General features: G+C 37.7%; 1 protein-coding gene across 3 annotated transcripts in view; it reads right to left on the bottom strand.

Moving 5' to 3' along the window:
* Positions 1 to 3,672: 3,672 nt before the first annotated feature.
* Positions 3,673 to 22,634, bottom strand: part of C14H9orf135 (chromosome 14 C9orf135 homolog) — an 85,064-nt gene continuing 66,102 nt past the window's right edge. For 2 of the 3 annotated variants that reach the window (XM_031934114.1, XM_023213414.3), the window contains 2 exons: positions 20,453 to 20,510; positions 3,673 to 3,946 (listed from right to left, as the gene is read on the bottom strand). In XM_031934114.1, coding sequence (XP_031789974.1) covers positions 3,764 to 3,946; positions 20,453 to 20,510 — 241 coding nt within the window. In that variant the 3' untranslated portion in view covers positions 3,673 to 3,763. The remainder of the gene's footprint in view (positions 3,947 to 20,452; positions 20,511 to 22,634) is intronic. The other variant, XM_023213415.3, reaches the window with a different exon arrangement.

The following is a 22,634-nucleotide window of genomic DNA, read 5'->3' as shown; positions in this document are numbered from 1 at the left end:
TGGTGCAGCTACTTTAGAAAATAGTTTGGTAGTTCCTCAAAAGGTTAAACAGACTTACCATATGACACAGCAATTCTACTCCTATGTCTGTATTAGTCAGGGTTCCCTGGACTGATAGAACTAATAGGATAGATGTACGATAGATGTATATATAAAAGGGAGTTTATTAAGGAGAATTGACTCACACAATCACAAGGTGACAAGGTGAAGTCCCATAATAGGCGGTCTGCAAGCTGAGGGGCAAGGAAGTCAGTCTGAATCCCAAACCCTCAAAAGCAGGAAAGCCAACAGTGCAGCCTTCAGTCTGTGATCAAAGGTCCAAGAATCCCAAAGCTGAAGGACTTGGAGTCTGATATTTGAGGACAGGAAACATCCAGTATGGGAGAAAGATGTAGACCAGAAGACTAAGCCAGCCTGGTCTTTCCACGTTCCTCTGCCTTTTATCCTGGCTGCGATGATAGCTGATTAGATGGTGCCCACCCAGATTGAGGGTGAGTATGGCTCTCCCAGTCCACTGACTCAAATGTTAATCTCCTTTGGCAACACCCTCACAGACACACCCAGGAACAATACTTTGCAACCTTTAATTCAATCAAGTTGACACTCAATATTAACCATCACAACGTCCAAGAGAGATGCATGCAAAAACTCATACATGAATGTTCATAGGTGGAAAAAGCCCAAATGTCCATCAACTAATGAATGGATAAATTGTGGTATATCTAGACAATGGAATATTATTCATCCAAAAAGGAATGAAATGCTGATACATGTTACAACATGGATGAACCTTGAAAACCCTATAGAAAGTGAAAGAAACCAGTCACAAAAGACCACATATTATAAGATTCTACTTATACTTATTTTTCTAAGATTTTAGAAAAAATCTAAAATAGGTAAATCTGCAGAGGCAGAAAGTAGTTTCTTGGTTGCTTAGGACTGTGGGAATTGGGAGGGAATGCAGAATGACCGCCAATGGATATGGGTTTCTTTCAGGAGTGATAAAAATGTTCTAAAATTGATTGTGGTGATAATAGCAGAATTCTGTGAATATACTAAGAACCATTGAATTATATGCTTTAATGGAGTGAATTGTATAGTATGTGAATCATATCCCAATAAAGCTGTTAAACATTTTTTTAAAGTTATGATCTTAATATTTGGAACAATAATTTACTGTGTTAGGTTTTGTTTGGATTTTCCGCTTTGGTTTGCAATGGCTGCCTCGTGCTTGTTCTCTGCTATTTGGAGTGAGCTTTCAGCTATCTGCAAACTTCCCTGCTGCTCTCTCTGAAATAAAGTTAGTTTCTGATCCGTACATCTTTACGAAAGAATTTCCTGCTGCTCTGTTCTTGGCAGTGGCTGTGCCAGGCACTTCCATGGCCTCTCCCAGCCTGCCACCTACATTCTATGTCCCACAAAAAGACTTCACCATTTTTTCTTAGCGTTTTCACAAATCTGGACTTTTTCTGTACTTCTGGAGCACCGGTATCCATGGAGTGACTTTCTTCATAAACAAACCACTGAGCTGGCTTGGCCCTGCCTCTTGTCTTGATCTGCCAGTGTCATATCCTAGGGGTTGGGCCTGGTACCCTCACTTCTTACCTCATCTCAAATGCATTCTTAACATAAACCAGTAGAGCTGAGGTTTCTCTATTCTATATTTATAAAGCAAAGTCCTTGACCCAGTCCCCATCTCTTATGTTCATAGGGAAAACCCCTGCAGTAACCTTTCTTTCAGTGCATCATTTTCCTTGGCTAGTTTAAATACAATATCTCTTATTTCATTCTCCTTCTAACCCAAACCCAAATTGATTTCTAAGGTGATCCCTGATAGCAGAGCCAGTCGTTTATACAAAATGTCATGTTAGTCATCGTGACATTATAACATTTCTGCTAAAGTAAGTGAATCTTATTTTATGTTCTAGGCACTAGGCAGTGTTCAAAGGTAATGATGTGGCCATTAAAACTCTTTCTCCACAAAAAGAAATTATTAAATGATGAATGGCATTACATCCAGATTTGCATACTTCAAATAGCTCTTTACCCCAGATATGTTAGTGTTAGGAATGATTAAACTTGGATGTATAGTATGGGGAAGGAAAGGTAATCCTAGGTAGATTTCTACTAGAATAAGTACTACATATGAATTAACATTTATATAGACTAATTATACTTAATGTATATGTAATATACATAATTATGCATATATAATATACATATTTGTGTGCATATGGACACACATTGTAAAGCAGTGGGAAATTATAGTAAAATTCTTCTGGCACATGCTTACCTGGTATATCACATTTTCTATATGAATTATCATTTCTCCCATAAAAAAGCTTATAGTCTTTTTCATATCTTGTGAATCCAGCATTAGAGGCAGTGTTCAATTAGCATTTATCAAGAAATGCTAGTTCATGAACTTATTTTTTAAAGAAAAATAAGTAAATGAAGCCCAAGTAGACCAAATAATTAAATACAGTCTCAGAAGAAATAAAAGTTTTCAAATGCATCTCAAAGATCCATCAGAATCTGCTACTCCTATGACTCTGGGCAACAGCAGTGAACTGAATTCTGTTCTCCCCAAATTTATATGTCAAAGCCCTTACTCCCAACGTGGCTATCTGAAGATAGGGTCTTTAGGAGGTAATTTAGGTTAAATGAGGATGTAAGAGTTGGGGTCTAATCAAATAAAACTGTAACCTTACAAGAAGACGAAGCGAAAGAGGTCTGCCACTCCCATCCCCCTCCCACGACGCAAGAACAGGGCAAGAAGGTAACAATCTTAGCAATTGTTTTGACTCACCTTCCTATTTTACAGAAATTTATTTTTGCATGGTTTTGGAGGCTGAAAAGTCCAAGATCAAGGTTCTGGCAGGGTTTTGTTTCTGGTGAGGGCTCTCTTCCCGGTTTGCAGACTACTATCTTCTTTGTCGTTTAAGCCACCCAGTCTATGGTATTTTTTTATGGTAGACCCAGTTGACTAATACAGCAGCCTACTTAAACATCCATGGACCTCTGTTTGCTCTGTTACTTAAACATCCATGGACCAATGTGAGGGTAAGTCAAAACAATGGCTAAGATTTCTTCCAAATCTAACACTAGATGACTAGATTTCCCATCAAACCCCTAGAGCTTCACAAAGATTCTATCTGCACCTCTGCTATCCATATATTCTAAAGGGCTTAACTTGAATAAGGAAAAATGTCATGCAAAATAAATAATCCACAATGAAACGAGCTACCACAGATAAAGAAAAATTTATAGATACTGATTTCCCCCTCAAAAAATATCACATACATACTCAACATTATTATAGGGCCAGTGTTGCCTAAACTTTGACCATTTAAGTTTTATGTCAACCTATATATTTATTCACTTAAAATTTTGTCTTCAGTGGAATTTAAGTTGGCCTACTTTTTTATAATTAGCCATACCCTAAGCAATCATAAGCTTGATTGTGCTAGTTTTATGTGTTTTTCTAATAATTATTAAAAGAAACACATAATCCATAAAATAATGTTTCACTAAATACCATCTAGAAATGTGTAGTATACTCTCAGCAAGAAACACACTGAAATTTGGAAAATATCAGAGTAGCTTATGAAAATAAGGATATAAACACTGGTCCAGAAAATAAGACTTTGTGCTTAAAGGAATCTACTATACTAATACTTCCACTGCATTTATTAAGATAGAAAATCATCAACTGCTACATCCATTTTTCATTAGTCAGAGATGCTGATTCTATACATTATTTTTAAATAGGCGTGATAGGACCACCAGTCAAGGGATAGAGTTTCCATTTTACATCTGAATTAGCATAAATCCCACTCTCATCATGCCAAGTATTGATGCCAAATCTTTTAGAACCATTTAGATCCGTGAACTGAGAACGGCATTTTCTGTGGACTATGGAATAATCATCTCCACAGGGATAAGCCTACGGGGGGAAAAAAGAGAAATAGTATTTAATAACCGAAATATGTAAAAAGAAGTAATCTTCAAAAGTTTATCTTTTATATATTATTCTTATGATCAAAGGTTAATTTTTAACAATTGATTGATTTGTTCTCTCAAATAGCAAATGTTTCAATGTAAAAAATGGCTATTGCATTCATAATTACTTCAAATCCCAAAAAAAGAACATAGTTCATGGTTGTTTATAAAACTAAAAAGTCACTACACATGTAAAATTTTTCTAAACCACAAATACACAGTATAAAGAACAATTTAAGTTTTATGATCATATATATGAGACCAAAACAATTATAATTTAATACAATTCAACACCTTTTAAAAAATATGTTATAACCATTGCAAAGAATAATATCTTGGGTTATATCTTTAATAATTGTTACCAAGTCTTACTTCCCATGGCAATGATAAATGCCAAACTTTGATACATTCCTGTAAGAATTTACCTCAACATAACCCAGTGTAGTGCTTAAGATGTTTATACTTAGGCCACTTCAGAAAAGCTTCATTGTAATAAAACAAGATATTATCATTGACTATTTCCCAAAGAAAATATTGATTCTTTCCGATTACACCAAGGGTAATGGCAGACATGGAACATAAAGCCTTTTAACTGATTATCTAATTTCTGCTTTAAATTGGCTCTAATTTTAAAGCACTAGGACATTATTGAAATTAAATCACCAAAGCTATAAAACAATGAAAGAACACCAAAATAGTTATAATCTTAGATTGGTTTTGTCAAAAATAATTGAAAAATGTAATCATATGTTCAACCTTAATAGTGTCCATGTATTTATTGAGTGCCTTTTATGGGTTAGGCACAAGTATTTGAGTGTTTGTATTTTTTAATCCGTAACTGGGCTCTAAGGTATGAATTATTACACCCACTTTACACACAGAAATGATGATTTGCTTAAAATTTCAGGAGAGAATTTAAAGAAAGTCAGAATAAGCGACTAAGCCAGGACTACAAATTAGATCTATCTGACTATAAAACTCATTATCCCTCCAGAACCCTAACAAAACCTTTATCAATTAAGAGATGAAAATATATATAAACTATAAAATTGTAGAGCTATATAATATCTGTGTCACTGTTCTATGTAGTTTGGGCTTTTGCTTTTGTCATTCGGGCTATTTCTTCAGGTGTTATGGTTGGTTGCTTGGTGGGTAGGTCAAATAGAGGTCCTTTAAATGAGATTTGAGCATCATTGGCCCAAAATGTCCCCTCGAAGGCAGGTGAGATCTTCTCATTCCCATCCCTGCTGCAGTCAAACTGAAGAGAGCTTCAAATACAGCGTCTATGTGCTCCTTTAGTATTTCATAGGCAGAGAGAAGGATTTTTATGAGGTGAGTGACAAGATGAAATGTGCTGTTCTAGGAAAGTGATTCTGGTAGCAGAAGCACTAAAGACTAGAGGAGGAAAAAACTGGATTCTGGAACTGTGATTAGAATTGGATCTCAATCATTCAAATGTCATCAATTACATGAATAAACAAATGTAGTCTAGACATACAATGAAATATTATTTGTCAACAAAAGGAATAAAATACTGATGCATGCTACAGAATTGAAAGACCCTGAAAACATTATGCTAAGAAGCGAAACCACATATTGTACAATCTCTTGTATTAAGTGTGCAGAGCAGGCAAATTCACAGAGACAGAAAAGTAGACTGGTGATTACCAGGGAGTGGGATGATGGGAAGGAATGGGGAGTGACTGTTAATAGGTATTGAGATTCCTGCAGTACAAAAATGTGAAATTGATTGTGGTGATGATTGTACAATCCCATAAATATACTAAAAAAAATCACTGAATTATACACTTTAAAAGGGTGAGTGTTATAGTATGTGAAATTATATCTCAGTGAAGCTGTTATTAAAAAAAGAATGGACCAGGCACAGTGGCTCACTCCTGTAATCCCAATACTTTGGAAGGCCAAGGTGTGAGGATCACTTGAGGCCAGGAGTTTGAGACCAGCCTGGGCAACACAGTGAGACCATGTCTCTATAAAATATAAAATTAGCTGGGCATAATGACATGTTCTTGTAGTCCCAGCTACTCGGAATGTTGAGGTGTGAGGATCACTTAAGCCTAGGAAGATGAGACTGCAGTGAGCCATGATCGTGCCACTGCTCTCCAGCCAGAGCAAGACCCTGTCTCAAAAGAAAAAAAAAAAAAAAAAAAAAGAATGCATTGGAAGTAGCAATTCTGACATTAGAAAAACTAGTTAAGAGACTGTTGCCTGTTAATCCATGTTAGTTACATTGGGTTTCTCTTATTCTCAGTGCTGTGTTGGTAAACCAGCTCTAAAAAATTAAAATTGTAATATTTGCCAATTTCTGTGGCATAAATACTCCTACTAAGGTTAACTTCAAGTTACCAGAGTGAGGTCAGTGAACACTGAAGAAGAGGTGAGCATAGTTAGCTCATGCCAACTGTTAAGAGCTGGCTCCAGCTCACCCCTGAGTCCACTTCTCCCATTTCCCAGGGTGTAGCAGGGATGTGCGTTGAGTAGGATTGATCCCAGTCCCAGGTCTAGCAGCAGAATCTATTTGGCTAAAGACAATCAGAACAGTGGCATCTCATTCTCAATGACAGTGATAGGTTCAGTGTTAGGCATGTGACTTAAATTGGTCCAAACAGATTAAAGCCCAGGACTGCTGTTCAATGGTTTATGTGAAAGAAGTTCTTTTCCACAATTGGACATAAATGAAGAAGCATCTATCCCAGGGTGCTGTTTGCAGCTCTCTTACAACCAATCTAGCATGAAACCAACACCATAAAACTCACATCTGAGAGTCAGTAAGAAACACAATAGCATTACTACATCAATCCTTTCCTGAAGTCTGACTTTTTAGAACATGGAAGCCAGTAAGTTGCTTTTATAGTCTGACCCCAGTTTGAGCTGGATTTTGTACATCTTATTAAAAGCATCCTAACATACACCTGAATAATCTACAATATTGGAACACTGAGGTACTTGGAATCAGAGCAAATGAATGAGTCAAAAACCAAGGGAGCAGGGCATATATGAAAAGTAGGAGTGAAGGAAAACAGGAAATTTGTGACAAAATATACAACTAGGAATCAGAAACATGCAAACATGAAATAGGAAAACAAGGCAGGTATTCAAAAATTAGAACCACTTGCTAGAAACCTAGAGGGTATAATTATTCTAAGAAAGCAGAGCAAGTATGCTTTTCAAAGTTTAATACAAAAAGCATGGAATAGAATAGAAAAAAAAAGGTACACCAAGAACAACTTTAAAAAACCTTAATATTGACTGCAGCTCAGAACCAAGGCAAAACTGATATCGTGGGAACCCTGGACAATAAAGTTGTTTGGTATACCACTCAAGCCAATAAAGGGGGTAATAAGTGGAAAATTATTCATGTGTTTTCCTCTTTCCATGTATATAACCACTCGTTTGTACTTTGTTTCAGAAAAACACCAACCAAAGAGCAAAATCATACAGGCTTCTAACATATCAAGTAGGATTTTTCAGCAAGACAATATCCGTGTAATCCAACTCACAGTTTTGAGGACTTTAGAATGTCAATGATCAAACCTGGGAGATTATGGAGTTCTCCAAATGAGTAGAGAAAATATCCTTTGCTATGAAAGCTTAGAGAAGAGTTGAAATGAAGAGAAGGAAGATAGGGAAGAACCTATCTAGGGAATTGTGAGAATTAAAAAACAAAGGGGAAAGGAAAGCAGAAAGAGCCCACATTATGTCCCAATTTTCCCATCCCTGGGCTTTAATCAGGCAAAGTCCCTTTGACCTGAATAGTGAATGGTACCCTAGACAAATGAGAATGATGGCAAAAAACACACAGGAGCTTCCTGGTCCCCATTTCTGTTGGAAGCTCTTGAAATAGATCAGCTTTCAGATGGCCCTTTCCTTTCACTAGCATGGTCAGGTAGACGGAACCACTAAGATTCATCAGTCCTGAGCCACTTTTGTTTTCCTCTGCCATGGATGAGATCCTAAGCTGCAAGTCTGCAGAGGAGGATACTAATAGGGGCTACAGAGCCGACTGTTGGAGCTGGGGCTGCATAAGAGTCACAGAAGGTGTCTGTGGAGTGTACAGTGTCTGTGGGAATGGAAATGAGGCTGAGTCATCCCAGACAGGCCTTCTGGGCTCCAACCAAGCCCAGGGATAGAGAGAAAAAGACTGCCAGTTACAATGTCCATAAAGTTTGGCCACTAATGCCAGCAAAGAAAAGAGCAACCAGGTAGACTAGGGATATCACCTCAGAGAACAGAACAGGCAGAAAATACCACATGTAAAGCCCTACTCCTCCCTTCTGGCATCAGGATGCTAAGTCACATCCTTCTCTCCATGTATCTGGATGCCATTGTAGGGAAAGCTGCATTCTTGTTGCTGCAAACAACCCACTCTGTTCATACTAGTGTAAAACAATAGCCATTTCACTATGCCTCCAGATTCTTTGGGTCAGGAATTTGGACAGGATATGGCAAAGGCTCTGCTGCAATGTTCAGGGTCTCAGCTGATTCATAGAAGGAAGACAGATTCATAGAAGACATGAGAGTTGGAAGTGAGTTGAGGGTAGGGGCTGTACACATCTCATTCCTTTTGGTAACCGATGCTGGCTGGCTGCTGGGACCTTGGCTGGGGCTATTGGTTGGAACAGCTGCATGGGTCCTCTGCCTGGCTTCCTCACAGCACAGTGACTGGCTCCTGAGAATGAGCATCCCACAAAGTGAAACAAGAGGAAGGTGTATTGCTCTTTATCACCTAGCCTTGAAAGTCGCATAGCATCCATGCCACCATAGTCACAGTTCACCATAATTCTCTCTGAGGGGGTAATTTAGACTCTGCTTCTCAGTTGGAGGAGTGTCAAAATCACATTGTAAGAGCACGTGGGAGAGGAGCACATGTTGTGACCAATTTTGGAAAATACACTTTTTCTCCTCTTTTCAGGGAGAAAAGAGTATGGTGTATTGGGGTCCCCAAGACCACCTCAGGTGTGATGATCTAGGAGGACTCACAGTTGTGTGTGTACATGCACACACACCTATATACAGATACTCCTAAACTTGCAATGCAGTTACATATTAATAAACCCATCTAAGTAAAAAAATTCATAAGATGAAATGCATTTAATACCAATAAACGCATCATAAAGTCAAAAAAGTGTAAGTTGAACCATCGTAAGTCAGGGACCACCTGTATAGTTGTACTCATGGTTATGATTTATTACATAAAAATGATACAAAGCAAAATCAGCAAAGGCTATGGGCTGACATCCACAGGAAACCAGGTGCAAATTTCCAAGAGTCCTCTCCCAGTGGAGTCACACAGGATGAGTGTAAATCCCCCAACAGTGAGTTGTGCCATGCTGTCTGCTGGGAAAGCTAATTGCAGACTCAGTGCCCAAAGTTTTTACTGGGAGCGGGGTCATGTAGGCAGCCTCTGCCTAGCATGTCCCAAAATTTCAGACTCCCAGAAGGAAACAGGTGTTCAGCATAAACCATATTTTTGCACAAACATTTTAGCCACAATGGGCCATTCTAATCAGGGAATTCTTATCCTGAAAGCCAAGTTTCTAGATGCCAATAAAGGGCCAACATTCTAAGTAGGATAATAAAAGAAAAGAGCAACCAGGTAGACTAGGGATATCACCTCAGAGAACAGAACAGGCAGAAAATACCACATGTAAAACCCTACTCCTCCATTCTGGCATCAGGATGCTAAGTCACATCCTTCTCTCCATGTATCTGGATGCCATTGTAGGGAAAGCTTTGAAAGGATAGTAGTCTCAGTTCTGCTATGTTAGCTCTTCTCTGCACACACATGATGGGAGAGAGAGGATCTCTGATAAGGTGAGTGTTTTCTTCAGGAGGGATTAAACACTTTCTATAGAAAGCAGAACTATTTAAATTATGGAATCAGACTAAGCATTAAATGGATTGAAGAGTTTATGTTTTCTCACTGGTGGTGGGCTCCAGAAGAAGGTCAATTATCAGTTAGATAAATTTCCTCTGCGTATGTGAGTTACAGACAGTTATGTTTTCCACACCCTAACATAATTGGTAAGTCTCTCTTCAACATTTATTTAGTGGGAATGGGAAGAAAGTGTGTATTGAAATAGATTTGTGAATTACTATATGTTGCTGTTGGCTAGGTCACTATTCGGTGCTACACACACAGAGTTGTGGCAGAGTTTACTTAAGGAAGGACAAGCAGTGCAAGCTTTTTCTGAGTTCTTCAGGTAGATGAGGGTAACTAGAAGAATTTGTCTAATGTGTGGAATGGGTGGGCATTAGTGCACAAAGGCTGATGCAGAATGAGAATGAAAGAGTCATTTCACAGGAAGAACGTAAAGGATTTACACAACTAACTGGGGATAAAGAACCAAAGATGATTCATAGCTTCAAGCCTGGAAGGCTGGGAGAGTTGTAATAACACTGAAAAGAATTAGAAAGACATGGGGGTGGGGATGATTTGTTTTAGGGGGAAATGATGAGTCACATTTTAGACATTTTTAATTTAAGATGACGTCAGTAAAAAATGTTTCTCTGGAAGGTAGTGCTGTGGGACAGATGGCCTGGAGAGAAGTCAGTGCCCTATGCACAGCAGTGATCACTGGCAGGGAAAAAATAGCTATAAAGAACATTATCGAGACCATGGATGATATTTAACATGGACTGTGGGTTATATAATTGCACTGTATCAATTTTCCTGAAATTGAAAACTGTACCACAGCTACTCATCCTTATTTTTAGGAGATGCACATTGAACTGTTTAGGAGCAAAAGGGCACGATGTCTCCAGCCTACCTTCATACGGTAAACAGCTATCAACTCTGCAAAGAATATATGGAAGCTCCTTGTGCAATTTTTGAAACTTTCCTGTAAGTTTGAAATTATACAACAATTAAAAGTTACCCCCCAACCCCCACCCAATGATGACTGGTACAGAGACATGGCAATGGATGAATTCGCTGAGACTGCGTAAAATGAGAGGTGCAGGGATCTGGGGCCCAAATGTTTGGATGCCCATGATTGGGTCCATAAAGAAGCCATGAAGGACAGAGAAGGAGAGATAAGGAGACAGTGTTGCAATGTCATAGGCTCTGAAGAGGGAGAGAGGCTGAAGAATGTGGTGGTAACCAACAACTGCTAAGCTCCAAAGAAGCCTAACCCAGAGTAGCACCTGACAAAACACAACAATATCAATTAACCTCTAGCCACCCTTGAGGGTGCATTTTCAGTGAAGGGTTGAGGGAGTCCCATAAAACATGCTGGTAGAAGGAGGAAAAGAAAGAGCATCAGAGAAAGGAATGCTGTAGGCAAAACAGGTCCTGCTAAAACAGGAAGCACTGGAGTTGCAGCAAAAGAATCACCATAGGGGAAAACTGGCCTTCAGAAAATTGGTTAAGAAAGCATTCTTCTTTCTTTTCTTCTTGTTCTCTTCCTTCTCTTTTTTCTTTCACAGATCATGGCAAGGCAGGTTAGGATGTTAAAGGAGGATCGTCTTAGTGAGTGGTTCCCCCAACCCACCTTCCCTCATGGTTTTACCACTTACATCAGTAAAATGCATTAATGGAACCTTTTTTTTTTTCTTTTTTTTGAGACAGAGTTCTTGTTGCCCAGGCTGGAGTGCAATGGCACGCTCTCAGCTCACCGCAACCTCCGCCTCCCAGGTTCAAGCAATTCTCCTGCCTCAGTCTCCCGAGTAGCTGGGATTACAGGCATGCACCACCACGCCCAGCTAATTTTGTATTTTTAGTAGAGATGGGGTTTCTCCCTGTTGAGGCTGGTCTTGAACTCCTGACTTCAGGTGGTCCACCCGCCTCGGCCTCCCAAAGTGTTGCGATTACCGGCGTGAGCCACCACACACGGCCTAATGTATCTTAAACGATGGGCTGTCCCGGTATCCTCTCCACCTCCACCCCCATTGCCCCTTGTGTGCTCTATCCTTACTCTAAGCACCATTATCTCGTGCACCTTTTTTAAGAATAAAATGATACTGCTACTTCTTAGTCAACTGTACAGCCAGTCCTTAGCCAATTTTTTCCAATCTTCTGGTAGGTTATTCCTTGGTTCTACTCATTCATATAGGATTTCATCCTTTTTCTTTAGGACCTTTCATTTCTGATAGTTTTATTTTTCAAGGTCATTTTCAGTTTTAGGACTGCCTTCTGGAACATAGTAACTCTGCCTAATATAATATTACAAGATAATTTGGAAGCATAGTCTCAATTCCTTCATCCAGATCGTTCATAAAAATGCATAATGGGTTATGTTTCCTGGCCAAATTAGTCAGTGCAAACTAACCTTGCGTCCGCCATTAAAGATAGCTATTAGCCACCTGGCAATGGTACAGCAAAGACCATTCTTCTCTAGTATGCCTATAAGGATGCTCATTTTGAGTATTCCATTTACTCTTAAAATGATATTTGAGTTAGTAAGCTTATTTATGTCAATGTCACATTGGATGGAATGAAAATAGATATAAAAGTAAATTGTTGTGATATTTTGTTTCATTATTTCCAGCATACATCATGTATAAAAGTCTTTACCAATTACACGCACTTGACTGAAGACCTGCCTTTCTCTAATAAGGTTGTCTTGTAAGCACACGTGCAGAATGGTGGGAGGAAAAAAAGAATTACCCTACAGTCAAACCTACCTCATCTACCCTGGGGACCAATGGGGGGTGGGTATCTCAGGCGGATTCCCTCATTAATTTCCTTCACTAAATTTCAAATATTTTATTTCTCTTATTTTTTCAAAAATTTTTTTTTCAGAGACAGAGTCTCACTTTGTCCCCCAACCTGGAGTGCAGTGGTGCGATGATAGCTCATTGCAGGTTTAAACTCTTGGCCTCAAACCATTTTCCCATCTCGAGCCTCCCAAAGCATTGGGATGACAGGTGTGAGCTACCACACCTGACCAGATTTTATTTCTATTGGATATTTTTTCCTCCAATGATTGTATCACGAACATAAGAATAATTGGTAAATGTAGCTAAATAAATATGTAACTAGTGGGATATATTCTTATGTATTTAAGAAATATTTACTACCATTTATTTGATCAAGTTTTAGGAGGGAGAAGCATTTGTAACAAACAGGTATTAACAGAGCATGAGACTCTTAGCTACAGGGAAATAGTCATGGAAAGTACAAAGACATTTAGGCTGTGGATAGAAATACAAATTTCTTTACCACTAATGAATCCAGTCAACATAATAAGGTTTCACTACAAAAAAAATGAAGATCCATGTAAATGAACACTTCACAAATAAATTGACTTTTAAAGATTAATATCACATAAATTTTAGTTATGGCCAGCATCAAAAACTAAGCAATACACAATTAAACATTAGCTATTGATATATTTATTTCTTTCTAATGCACAAAATTGATTGGTTCTATCACTTCAATCACATAAAACACAAATATGATTTTTCTTATTCTTCTGTCTATATTATGTGAAGACATTTACCTCTGCCACTGTTTTATAATGGAATGAATTAATGGGCTGTATATCAATTTGAGGCCTAGGCTTCTCAATCTTTAAAACTTTATTTCTCCATACATATATGAACAAAAGTCATATATGTTCACTGTAGAAATTGAAGATAACAAAAAGAAGAAAATAAAATATCTCATAATTCCAAGTTCTCTGAAACAGAACTTAGCTTTATGGCCTAACTTAGAAATAAATGTTAGACCAGGCCAGGCGCAGTAGCTCATGCCTGTAATCCCAGCACTTTCAGAGGCTGAGGCAAGAGGATCACTTGAGCCTGGAAGGTAGAGGTTGCAGTGAGCTGAGATCATGCCACTGCACTCCAGCCTGGGTGACAGAGCAAGACTCTGTCTCAAAAAAATTAATAAATAACTTCAGACGGCAATATAAGGCAAAAGTTAAGTTTCTGGAGAAATAGGGTATCTCTCTACTAAAAGAACTGAGAATTAAGACCCTACAATTTCTCTACTGTTGGTGATACACAAGATGAGCAGGAAGTTAAAATAATTAATTTATAGTTAAGTATAATTAACACTTAATTTTCAACCAAGTTTGAAATAAATGTCTACCAAAAGGATACTTGGCCATAAATAAATGTCTATTTCAATGGGATAAGATCATTGAGATAGAATCAAATCAAATCAAATAATAGAATTTGAGAGCCAGAAGGAAAGATCATTGTGTATCAGTCAAGGATCTCCAGAAAAACAGAATCAATAGAATACTCACACACACACACACAGATAGAGAGAGAGAGAGAGATTGATTTTAAGGAATTGGCTCACATGATTGTGAGGCAAGTAACTCAGGCAAGATTTCTATGTTACAATCTTGAGACTGAATTCCTTTTTCTCAGAAAACCTTAATGTTTTACATGTAAGGCTATAAACTGATTCAATGAGGCCCACTTACATTATCTGGAATAATCTTTACTAAAAGTTAACTGATTGTAAATGTTAATCACATTTACAGAAGACCTCCAGGACAACATCTAGACAAGTATATGACTAAACAACAGGGCAAATAACCTAGTTAACACAGAAAATTAACCATCATACTGTCTAACCCTAGTCTTTTTTTTTTTTTTTTGAGGCAGAGTCTCACTCTGCCACCCAGGTTGGAATGCAGTGGTGCAATCTAGGCTGGGTGGGGAATGGGGCAGGCCAGAGTGGCTTTGGAAAAGGCAACATTCAGGCAGGAAAACAGAAATGCGTATTCTCACTTTGGGCCATAGGTCCAGGCTTGAGGATGTGACCCTCACTGGGGACCTCCCTCTTCTACCCAGTATTTCCCTACCTCCTGTCCGTATCATTAGGAAATAGAAAACAGAAGGCAATTCCTCTTTGCGGAGTATCTTTGAGGTAAAAAATCCTAATTAAACAATAAAGGGCTCCTAATGGTAATTCCTCCATGACCAACTCTTGATTTTTAGTGAAGATGCATCTTTATCTGAGATGGTAAGTATTTCTCAGCCAAGTCAACGAAGTAAGTTCTAGAGGCCCCCAGTCAGCCAGGTACTGCTCTGGCTTCTAGGAAGTCCAGGCTGAAACAACTTAGCCGTCAGACACAGAAAGCACAGTGCCTAGGGCTCACAATACTTTTAGGGGCCCATGAACATATTTTAATTTATTTTAAAATCAGAATCTTTAAAAATGAATATAACAACAGGAATTACTTAATGCCATTGAATTATATGCTAAAAAGATCAAAATAGTAAATTTTATGTCATGTATATTTTATGTTGTGCATATTTTACCACAATAAAAAAATGCAGGTGCCATTTTGAAAAAAAACTCTGTAGAAACTCAAAGCTAAGCCCGGAAATGATGCTGATAATATAATATCCATAAACACCTCAGAGCAAAGAAACTGATGACAGCTATTATACAGAAAATGTGTCTTAAAATAGGGCATAGAAGTCCAAGAGTAATTCCCAGTGAAGGAGAAAAAAAAAAGAACACTGTGTGATAACAATACTCACTGGTATGTTAGAAATAATTTCAGGAGGGTTAAGAATAACGTGGTCACATCACATGGCCATAAAATACAGTAACGCAGTCAAAAATAGGCAAGGATTCAAACTGCGTAAAAGAGGGGAGAAAAGATGGGTATTTTTTATGAAATGAAAATGAAAAACATAGCATAAAAAGATATTTCTTTTTTAAAAACTTTTATTTTAGGTTCAGAGGCATATATGCAGATTTGTTTATTTAGGTAAATTTCATGTCATGGAGGTTTGGTGTACAGATTATTTTGTCACCCAGGTGATAAGCATAGTACCCAATAGGTAGTTTAGATATTTCTTTAATAAACTTTAAATCCAAAAAAAAAAAAGGAGAATATAGTCTACTCGGATTTTTTTTGTCTTTATATCAACTCAGTTGTAAACTATGTTTGTTTGTTTGTTTGTTTGTTTGTTTGTTTTAATGGAGGAAGGAGCCCATGAAGGCAAAAGTGCTTGGGGCCCAGGAAAGTCGTAATGCAACCAGGAAGTCCAGAGGCTAAGACATCAGGGTCCTGGGGGACTCGAGGCCACAGCTCATTTCCAAGCAGCACAGAAATCTCAATATTTTAGCAATGCCACATCCATACCAGTGCATAGAGTCCCAGTGGTAGGACAGGCAATCCTGCCATTTCGGGGAATAACTGCTGTTAAAGGGATATAGTTTCTTCTTTACCATGAAACAATACGTGGACGCCTTGTCCACGTATTGTTAAACAATTCTCTGTTAAAAACTTTCTCAGTTTCTAACAGCCAACTTTGAACCGATTCTCTAATGTGCCTTCTTTCCAACGTTTCCTCTGTTCTGGTTCTTTGGGAGATGATGGAGGAGCTTTCAAGAGAACGTATCTTTAATTGAAATTGAGATGAGCCGTAATAAACATCTAGTTTAAGAGGAGAAGTTCAAAAGAAACAGCTTGCAATTTTCTTCCATTTCCCTCCTTGGAAATGACCTCATGGCTTCCTAATCCTCTGTATTTCCTTAGCAATGCTTAGAGCTATGGAATGATAACCTGCATTCCCTTAACTTTCTATAGTGCTGTCCCACTTTATATGAATGTGGATTAAGCAAATGTAAGAGACCATAATATAAAAATTAATCAAGTCTCAATTTATGCACAACATTTGAGGTAATATAAATCCAAATATTTTCAGATTTCTTCAAAACTTGCATAAAGCGGAAGTAGTAGACTGAATGAATGGTGAACTGTGTTCATGGCAAGGCCACATGGTGAAGTCTCTAGCAAGAAAATATTCCCTCCTTTTTCAGTATGTGTGAATTATACACTTGTTTATGTGCATGACAACATCTGTTAGAGTTCAATAACTATTCTCTGTTATTTAACCATCCACTATTATTATTATTAAAAATTATTTGTATCCAATAACAATGTCATGCAAGCATTCATTAAATGTGGGTGTCAGAAGCAGTGCTAAAAACATGTCTCAAAATCAATTACTTTGGAAAACACATTAGAAGTAAATGAACAAAATTGCAAATAAAGGCGAACAACTGTCATGGTATGCTGTGCTGTTAATGTGGAAACAACATGAGAAATATTAAAAATAATGCTGAAAAAATTAAAAGCATAAATATATAATGCAATGGTTAGTGATTTATGTGCCCTGAGAATACATCCCACATTATTTATATTTATAATATTTAGTCCTTTGAAATTTGGGAGTTTTTAATTAGATTTATTTAAAGATATAGCCAAATCCCTTGTAAATAAGAAAATGGACCTGAAATGCATTTTAAAATAATATGTTTCTTTCCTTGTGGTTTTTCTGATGATAAACGATCACACTTGTTACATTGGAAAATTCTAAAATGTGTAAAGATGAAGAAAGTCACCTAGAATCTCAAGATTCATTGGCCAACTGTGCTAGCATTTTGGCAGTTTCCCCAGTTTTTAAAATGTTCTCCACATTTGTATGTAGTTTGGATAAAATATACATGCAACTTTGTAACTTAATTTTTTTACCCTTAAATGAAGATTTATCAAGACACTAAGAACTATCTATGGAGATGATAAAGGCTGCACAATATCTCCTCATACACTTATAACATACTTGATTAATACTACTCCTAATGTTACAGCCCAATGGATTCTTCTTGCCTGCCAACCCTCAAAAACAATACATTGAGAACAGCAGGTGTTGCAGCAAAGGAGTTTAATTACCAAGGACCAGCCAAGCAGAAGGACAGGAGAAATTTCTCAAATCTACCTTCCCAATAATTCAGAGGCTAGATATTTTAAGAATAATTTGGTGGGCTGGGACCTGGGGAACTGAAAAGATTGGCTGAGAATGAAATCACAGGAGTGTCTAAACTGTCTTTGCATAGCTGAGTCAGTTCCCAGGAGAGGATCTCAGGACCAGGCAACATTTCTCTGTCTGCTGAAATGCTAAATCTGAAAAATATCTCAAAGACCTGTTCTTTAGGTTTCACAATAATGAAGTTATCTGGGAGTAGTTGGGGAAGTTATAAAGCTTGTGACCCCTGTTAACATGGCTCTGGAGCAGTAAGCAATGTATAAAAAAGCAAGTTAAGCAATGCCAGGGAATTATTTAACCATGCCTATTCTTTAGCAAAGTTCAAGCCCTCACTGTAAGTCTAACCTTGTGATCTTTTGCTAGTATTTACAAATATGGTTTCCATTTTCGAACGAGGATGTCAGTTCAGAAAAAGAACTATTATGGCCTCCACACAAGAAGGAGCAAAAGCAGCTCAGCCTGGTAGAAGCAAGACGGACTCAATTATGTCACATTTCCCTTCTTACTGTAACTTTTGCAAAGGCAGTTTCAGTAATACTAAATATTTAGGTACTTTCCAAGTTTTGTCATCATAAATAATTCAGTGATGAATATATTTGCATATGAATTTCATTGCTAGTTCGAATTACTTTTCTTTGGGGAAATTTCCTAGAAAAAGAATTATTAGGTCAAACAGTATTTTTTGTTTGTTTGTTTTTTCCTTTTTGAGACCGAGTCTTACTCCATCACCCAGGCTGGAATGCAGTGGCACAATCTCTGCTCACTGCAACCTCCGCCTCCCGGGTTCAAGAGATTCTCTTGCCTCAGCCTCCCAAGTAGCTGGAATTACAGACAACGTACCACCACATGTGGCTAATGTTTGTATTTTTTTAGTAGAGACAAGGTTTCATCACATTGGCCAGGCTGGTTGCAAATGCCTGACCTCAAGTGATCCACCTGCCTTGGCCTCCCAAAGTGCTGGGATTACAGGCCTGAGCCACCACGCCCAGCCTCAAACAGTACTTTTTAAAAATATTGCCAATTTTATTCTCAAAAAGAGAAATCTTTTTGTCTTAATTCATAGTGTTTATTGTTTGTAAATGGAGCATGTTCCCTATATTTACTAGTTAGTTGATTATATTTCCTACTTTGTAAACAGCCCATATATTTCCTTTGCTCATTTCTCTAGGGTCATTTACATTTCTCCTGCCAATATGTATGAGTTATATATATAAAGCTTATTAAACCATAAACTACCACATTTGTTGTTTCTATGTCTTAAATATTATTTTTTTAAATAAGAAAAAAAATCAGAATGTAGCATATAATGAAGGTGGCATCCTAAATCCCTTACTTCCCTAAATCAGTTATGCTATCTTTTCAAAACATTTCTAATTATTCTCATCTGTTTGTCCTTTCAAATAATTCCTGGAATCTTAAAATTCACAAAGAAAACAAAATCCATTGGGATTTTATTATATTAAACTTATAAATTTAGTTTATAATTAGTTTAGTTTTCCAGTTCCCTAAAATGGTAGCTATTCCTTTTTATTTGAGATATCTGCTTCAGTCATGTTTTGGTTCATATTTTAAAACAAACAGATAATGGCTTCAGTTTCTTCTTGTGATTCCTCATGGGTTGCAGTCAGATGGAAGCCAGAGCTGGAGTCCAGGCTCTGCTAAACTGATTATCCATGATGGCTTCCTCACTCGTAAGTCAAGCTTGCCAGAGTTCCTCCCATGGCCTCTCTCTCCAACAGCGTGGCCTGGATTTCTTCTCTGGTGGCTCAGGGCTTAAAAGGTGGAGGCAATCTTAAAGCTAAGCTCAGAACTGGCACACAGTCACTTTTGCCATGTTCTACTGATCACCTCAACTCGAGATGGAGGAATCCTCACCCTAAATGGGGAGTGGCTTGTGCCAACAGGAAGGTCTGCCATCTTTGGAGATAAACTGCCACGTTATCTTTTATTGATCTTGGTGAAACTTTCCTCATTAAAGAATTTTGAGTTTGTGCCGCTAATAATAATTTGTATGCTTTTTTCTTTTATAATTTATTAACTGGTTAGTGCTGATGTGAAGGAAAGCTATTGTCTTATTTATTCTAATCACTTCTCAGTTTAATATCTTGGTTCTCCTCAATAGATAATTACACTATTGGAAAATAAGATGTGTTTTTCTCTTCTTCATCAATAGTTAAATACCTTATTTCTATCTCATGTCTGCTGCCCCGGTTAAGACTTCCAGAACAAGGCTAATTGGAAGCAGCCTTGTTTTGTTTCTGTTGCATAATTTGTAAAGTACAAATACATTCAAGTTATAAACTGGACATTCTTAAATTAACATACATATTTCCCAGAGCTATATTAAGCCACTTACTTTTATGTGTTGATGCAATACAAATGAAAGCAAATGAATCGAAAGTGGGTTCTTATTCCAGATAAATTGAATTTAGGGAGGGGACAAGTAAACAAGATGAGGAAGAAAGTGTCTAATATATTTTAGATACTGCAATATTTTTCCCTGAAATCTATAAACATCCAAAAATAAATCATAACCATAAAACATTCTCATGATTCCAATAAACAGCTAATATCTCAAAGTAAATGTAAAATATTCTCCTTTCTTCCCAAGTTTGACTGTACTAGGTGCAAAGAATCACTTCAAGTACACAAATAGGTAGAAGACCACGGCTCTTGTACTCACATGTGGCTGATACTCATATGGTGGAACATAATCTTCTGAGTACGTGGTCAGTGCATACCTAAGAGGGATAAGTCAATGTTTGAGGAAAGAATCACTTCAAAAAAGAAAAATATTTTAAATTGTTATTGGTATATACTTTACATGAAATAAAAACATTTCAGGAAGGATTGGCCCTAATCAAAATTTAAAACCCCACAACTGTCCCAGCCTCTGTATATAGTATTACCCACCACCAGCAGGGTACCCCCAACTTCAGTTTCAGCAGTCTCCCTTATTCTTGGGGAATATGTTCCAAGACCCCTAAGTGGATGTCTGAAGCCTCCGATAGTACTGAATCCAATTGCTGTCAATTAGAACATGTTTCCGTTCATGTTTTCTACCCACAAATGTAGTGCTTTTTTTTTTTATCTTAGCTAAGGACTTATCAAGCATTATGGCCTTCACTTTTGCAGTTTGAGGTACAATAGCAAAACTAGCATGAATTTTTCTTTTCTTCTTTATAATTGCAAGGATAGAAGATTTGTTCTTACCATAGGTCTTAGATACCTCAGCATATGATTTTTTTTTTGCTCTCCTTGAGAACTTTCATCTTTAAAGTTGAGAACTTTCATCTTTAAGCACCTAAAGTGCTTAAAGGAAGCACTTGATAGCTTCTCTTTAGCATATCTGAATGCCTGCACCACCACTCTTGCACTCTAGAGCCATCATCAAGTAAAATAAGGGTTACTTGAACACAAGCACTGCAATACCATGACAATCTAATAATGAAGAAGGCTACTAAGTGACTAACAGCCAGGGACAGTAGACAGTGTGGAGACACTGGACAAAGGGAGGATTCATGTTCTGAATTGGATGAAGCCAGATGGCACAAGATTTTGTGGCACTACTCAGAGCCACATGCAATTTAAAACTTACAAATTGTTCATTTCTGAAATTTTCTGTTTAATATTTTCAGACTGCAGTTGACCTCATGTAACTGAAACTGTGGAAAACAAAACTATGAATAAGGAGAGACTACTGTACTTCCAATTTAGCACCACCTACTACTCTCCTGTACTAATGATATTTGTGGCAACCCAAGCTTAAGTCCCTGAGCTCAGGAGTTCTGCATTCCAAGGATTCTCTTTATCACCAACTGCCTGCCTCTATGAGCTTTTTGACCCACATTCTTTGCCAGGTGACTGCTGAAGAATAATGGAGGACAAACAGATAGACTGAGATTACATAGCATCCCAAACCTCCACCCCATTAAACACACAGAAATACTGGATGAAATACATCCATGCCTATCCCCCAAGGTCTACAAGCATAGCCAAGCCCAAAAGGGAAACCCTGAGGTACTAGAACTGAAGAGGATAGTCACTACAATGGGAAACCATAAACTGATGTGGAGTTTGAACTATACATCTAGAGTAAGAGACTTGGCCCTTAGATTCACAGGAGGCAGAGAACTAAACTCCAACGATAACCAAGAATCTGTAAAGGCTATACCTCCATATAAAATAAACCAGAGAAACCTCAGCTACCAGTCCAGAGAAACTTGCAAGAAAGTTTCTCTCTGCTTGAGTTCATGGTGGGGGAAAAATTATTCTCCTATGAGAAATTAAAACCCCACCTCCATTCCTGGCAATATTATGGGACTGGATGGCCAAAGAAACTCCTCTGAGTATTGCATACTGAAAAACCAGGGTAAGAGGAAATTTTAAGACGTTTTAATGCATGGCTGAGCTGGTGACAAAGTCACAGAACCCAACAAGAATCCCAAAACAACAAATTCAACTTAGACGGGCCATTGGATACCCAGGTGTTAACCACCAATTCTTGCCAGGTTCTCAGGGTGAGATTTCCTGAGTAGCAGCAGCAGCTCCTGGGAATAGAAATGTGAATACTTGGGTCCCACCACAAAACAACTGAATTAGAAACTCTAAGGGTGGGACCCAGCAATACATATCTTAGAAAACCCCTTAGGTGATTCTGATGTACGCTAGAGTTTGAGTACTAATGATTAAAACAACACAAATTAGAAATGTAACTTTCAAACCATCAAATGGGTTTTTTTAAAAGACAAATCTAATAGGAGTCAGGAAAGGAGAATAAAGGGAACAGGGGACATTATTTCTGCTCATAAAACAAATTAAAATCATAAAAATAAAATTAAATATCTTAGCAATTATAATAAAAA

This window comes from Piliocolobus tephrosceles, chromosome 14 (genome assembly GCF_002776525.5).
Source record: "Piliocolobus tephrosceles isolate RC106 chromosome 14, ASM277652v3, whole genome shotgun sequence".
Taxonomy (NCBI): Eukaryota; Metazoa; Chordata; class Mammalia; order Primates; family Cercopithecidae; genus Piliocolobus; species Piliocolobus tephrosceles.
The sequence above is the reverse complement of the archived record's forward strand: the minus strand, read 5'-3'. Positions and strand labels throughout refer to the sequence as shown.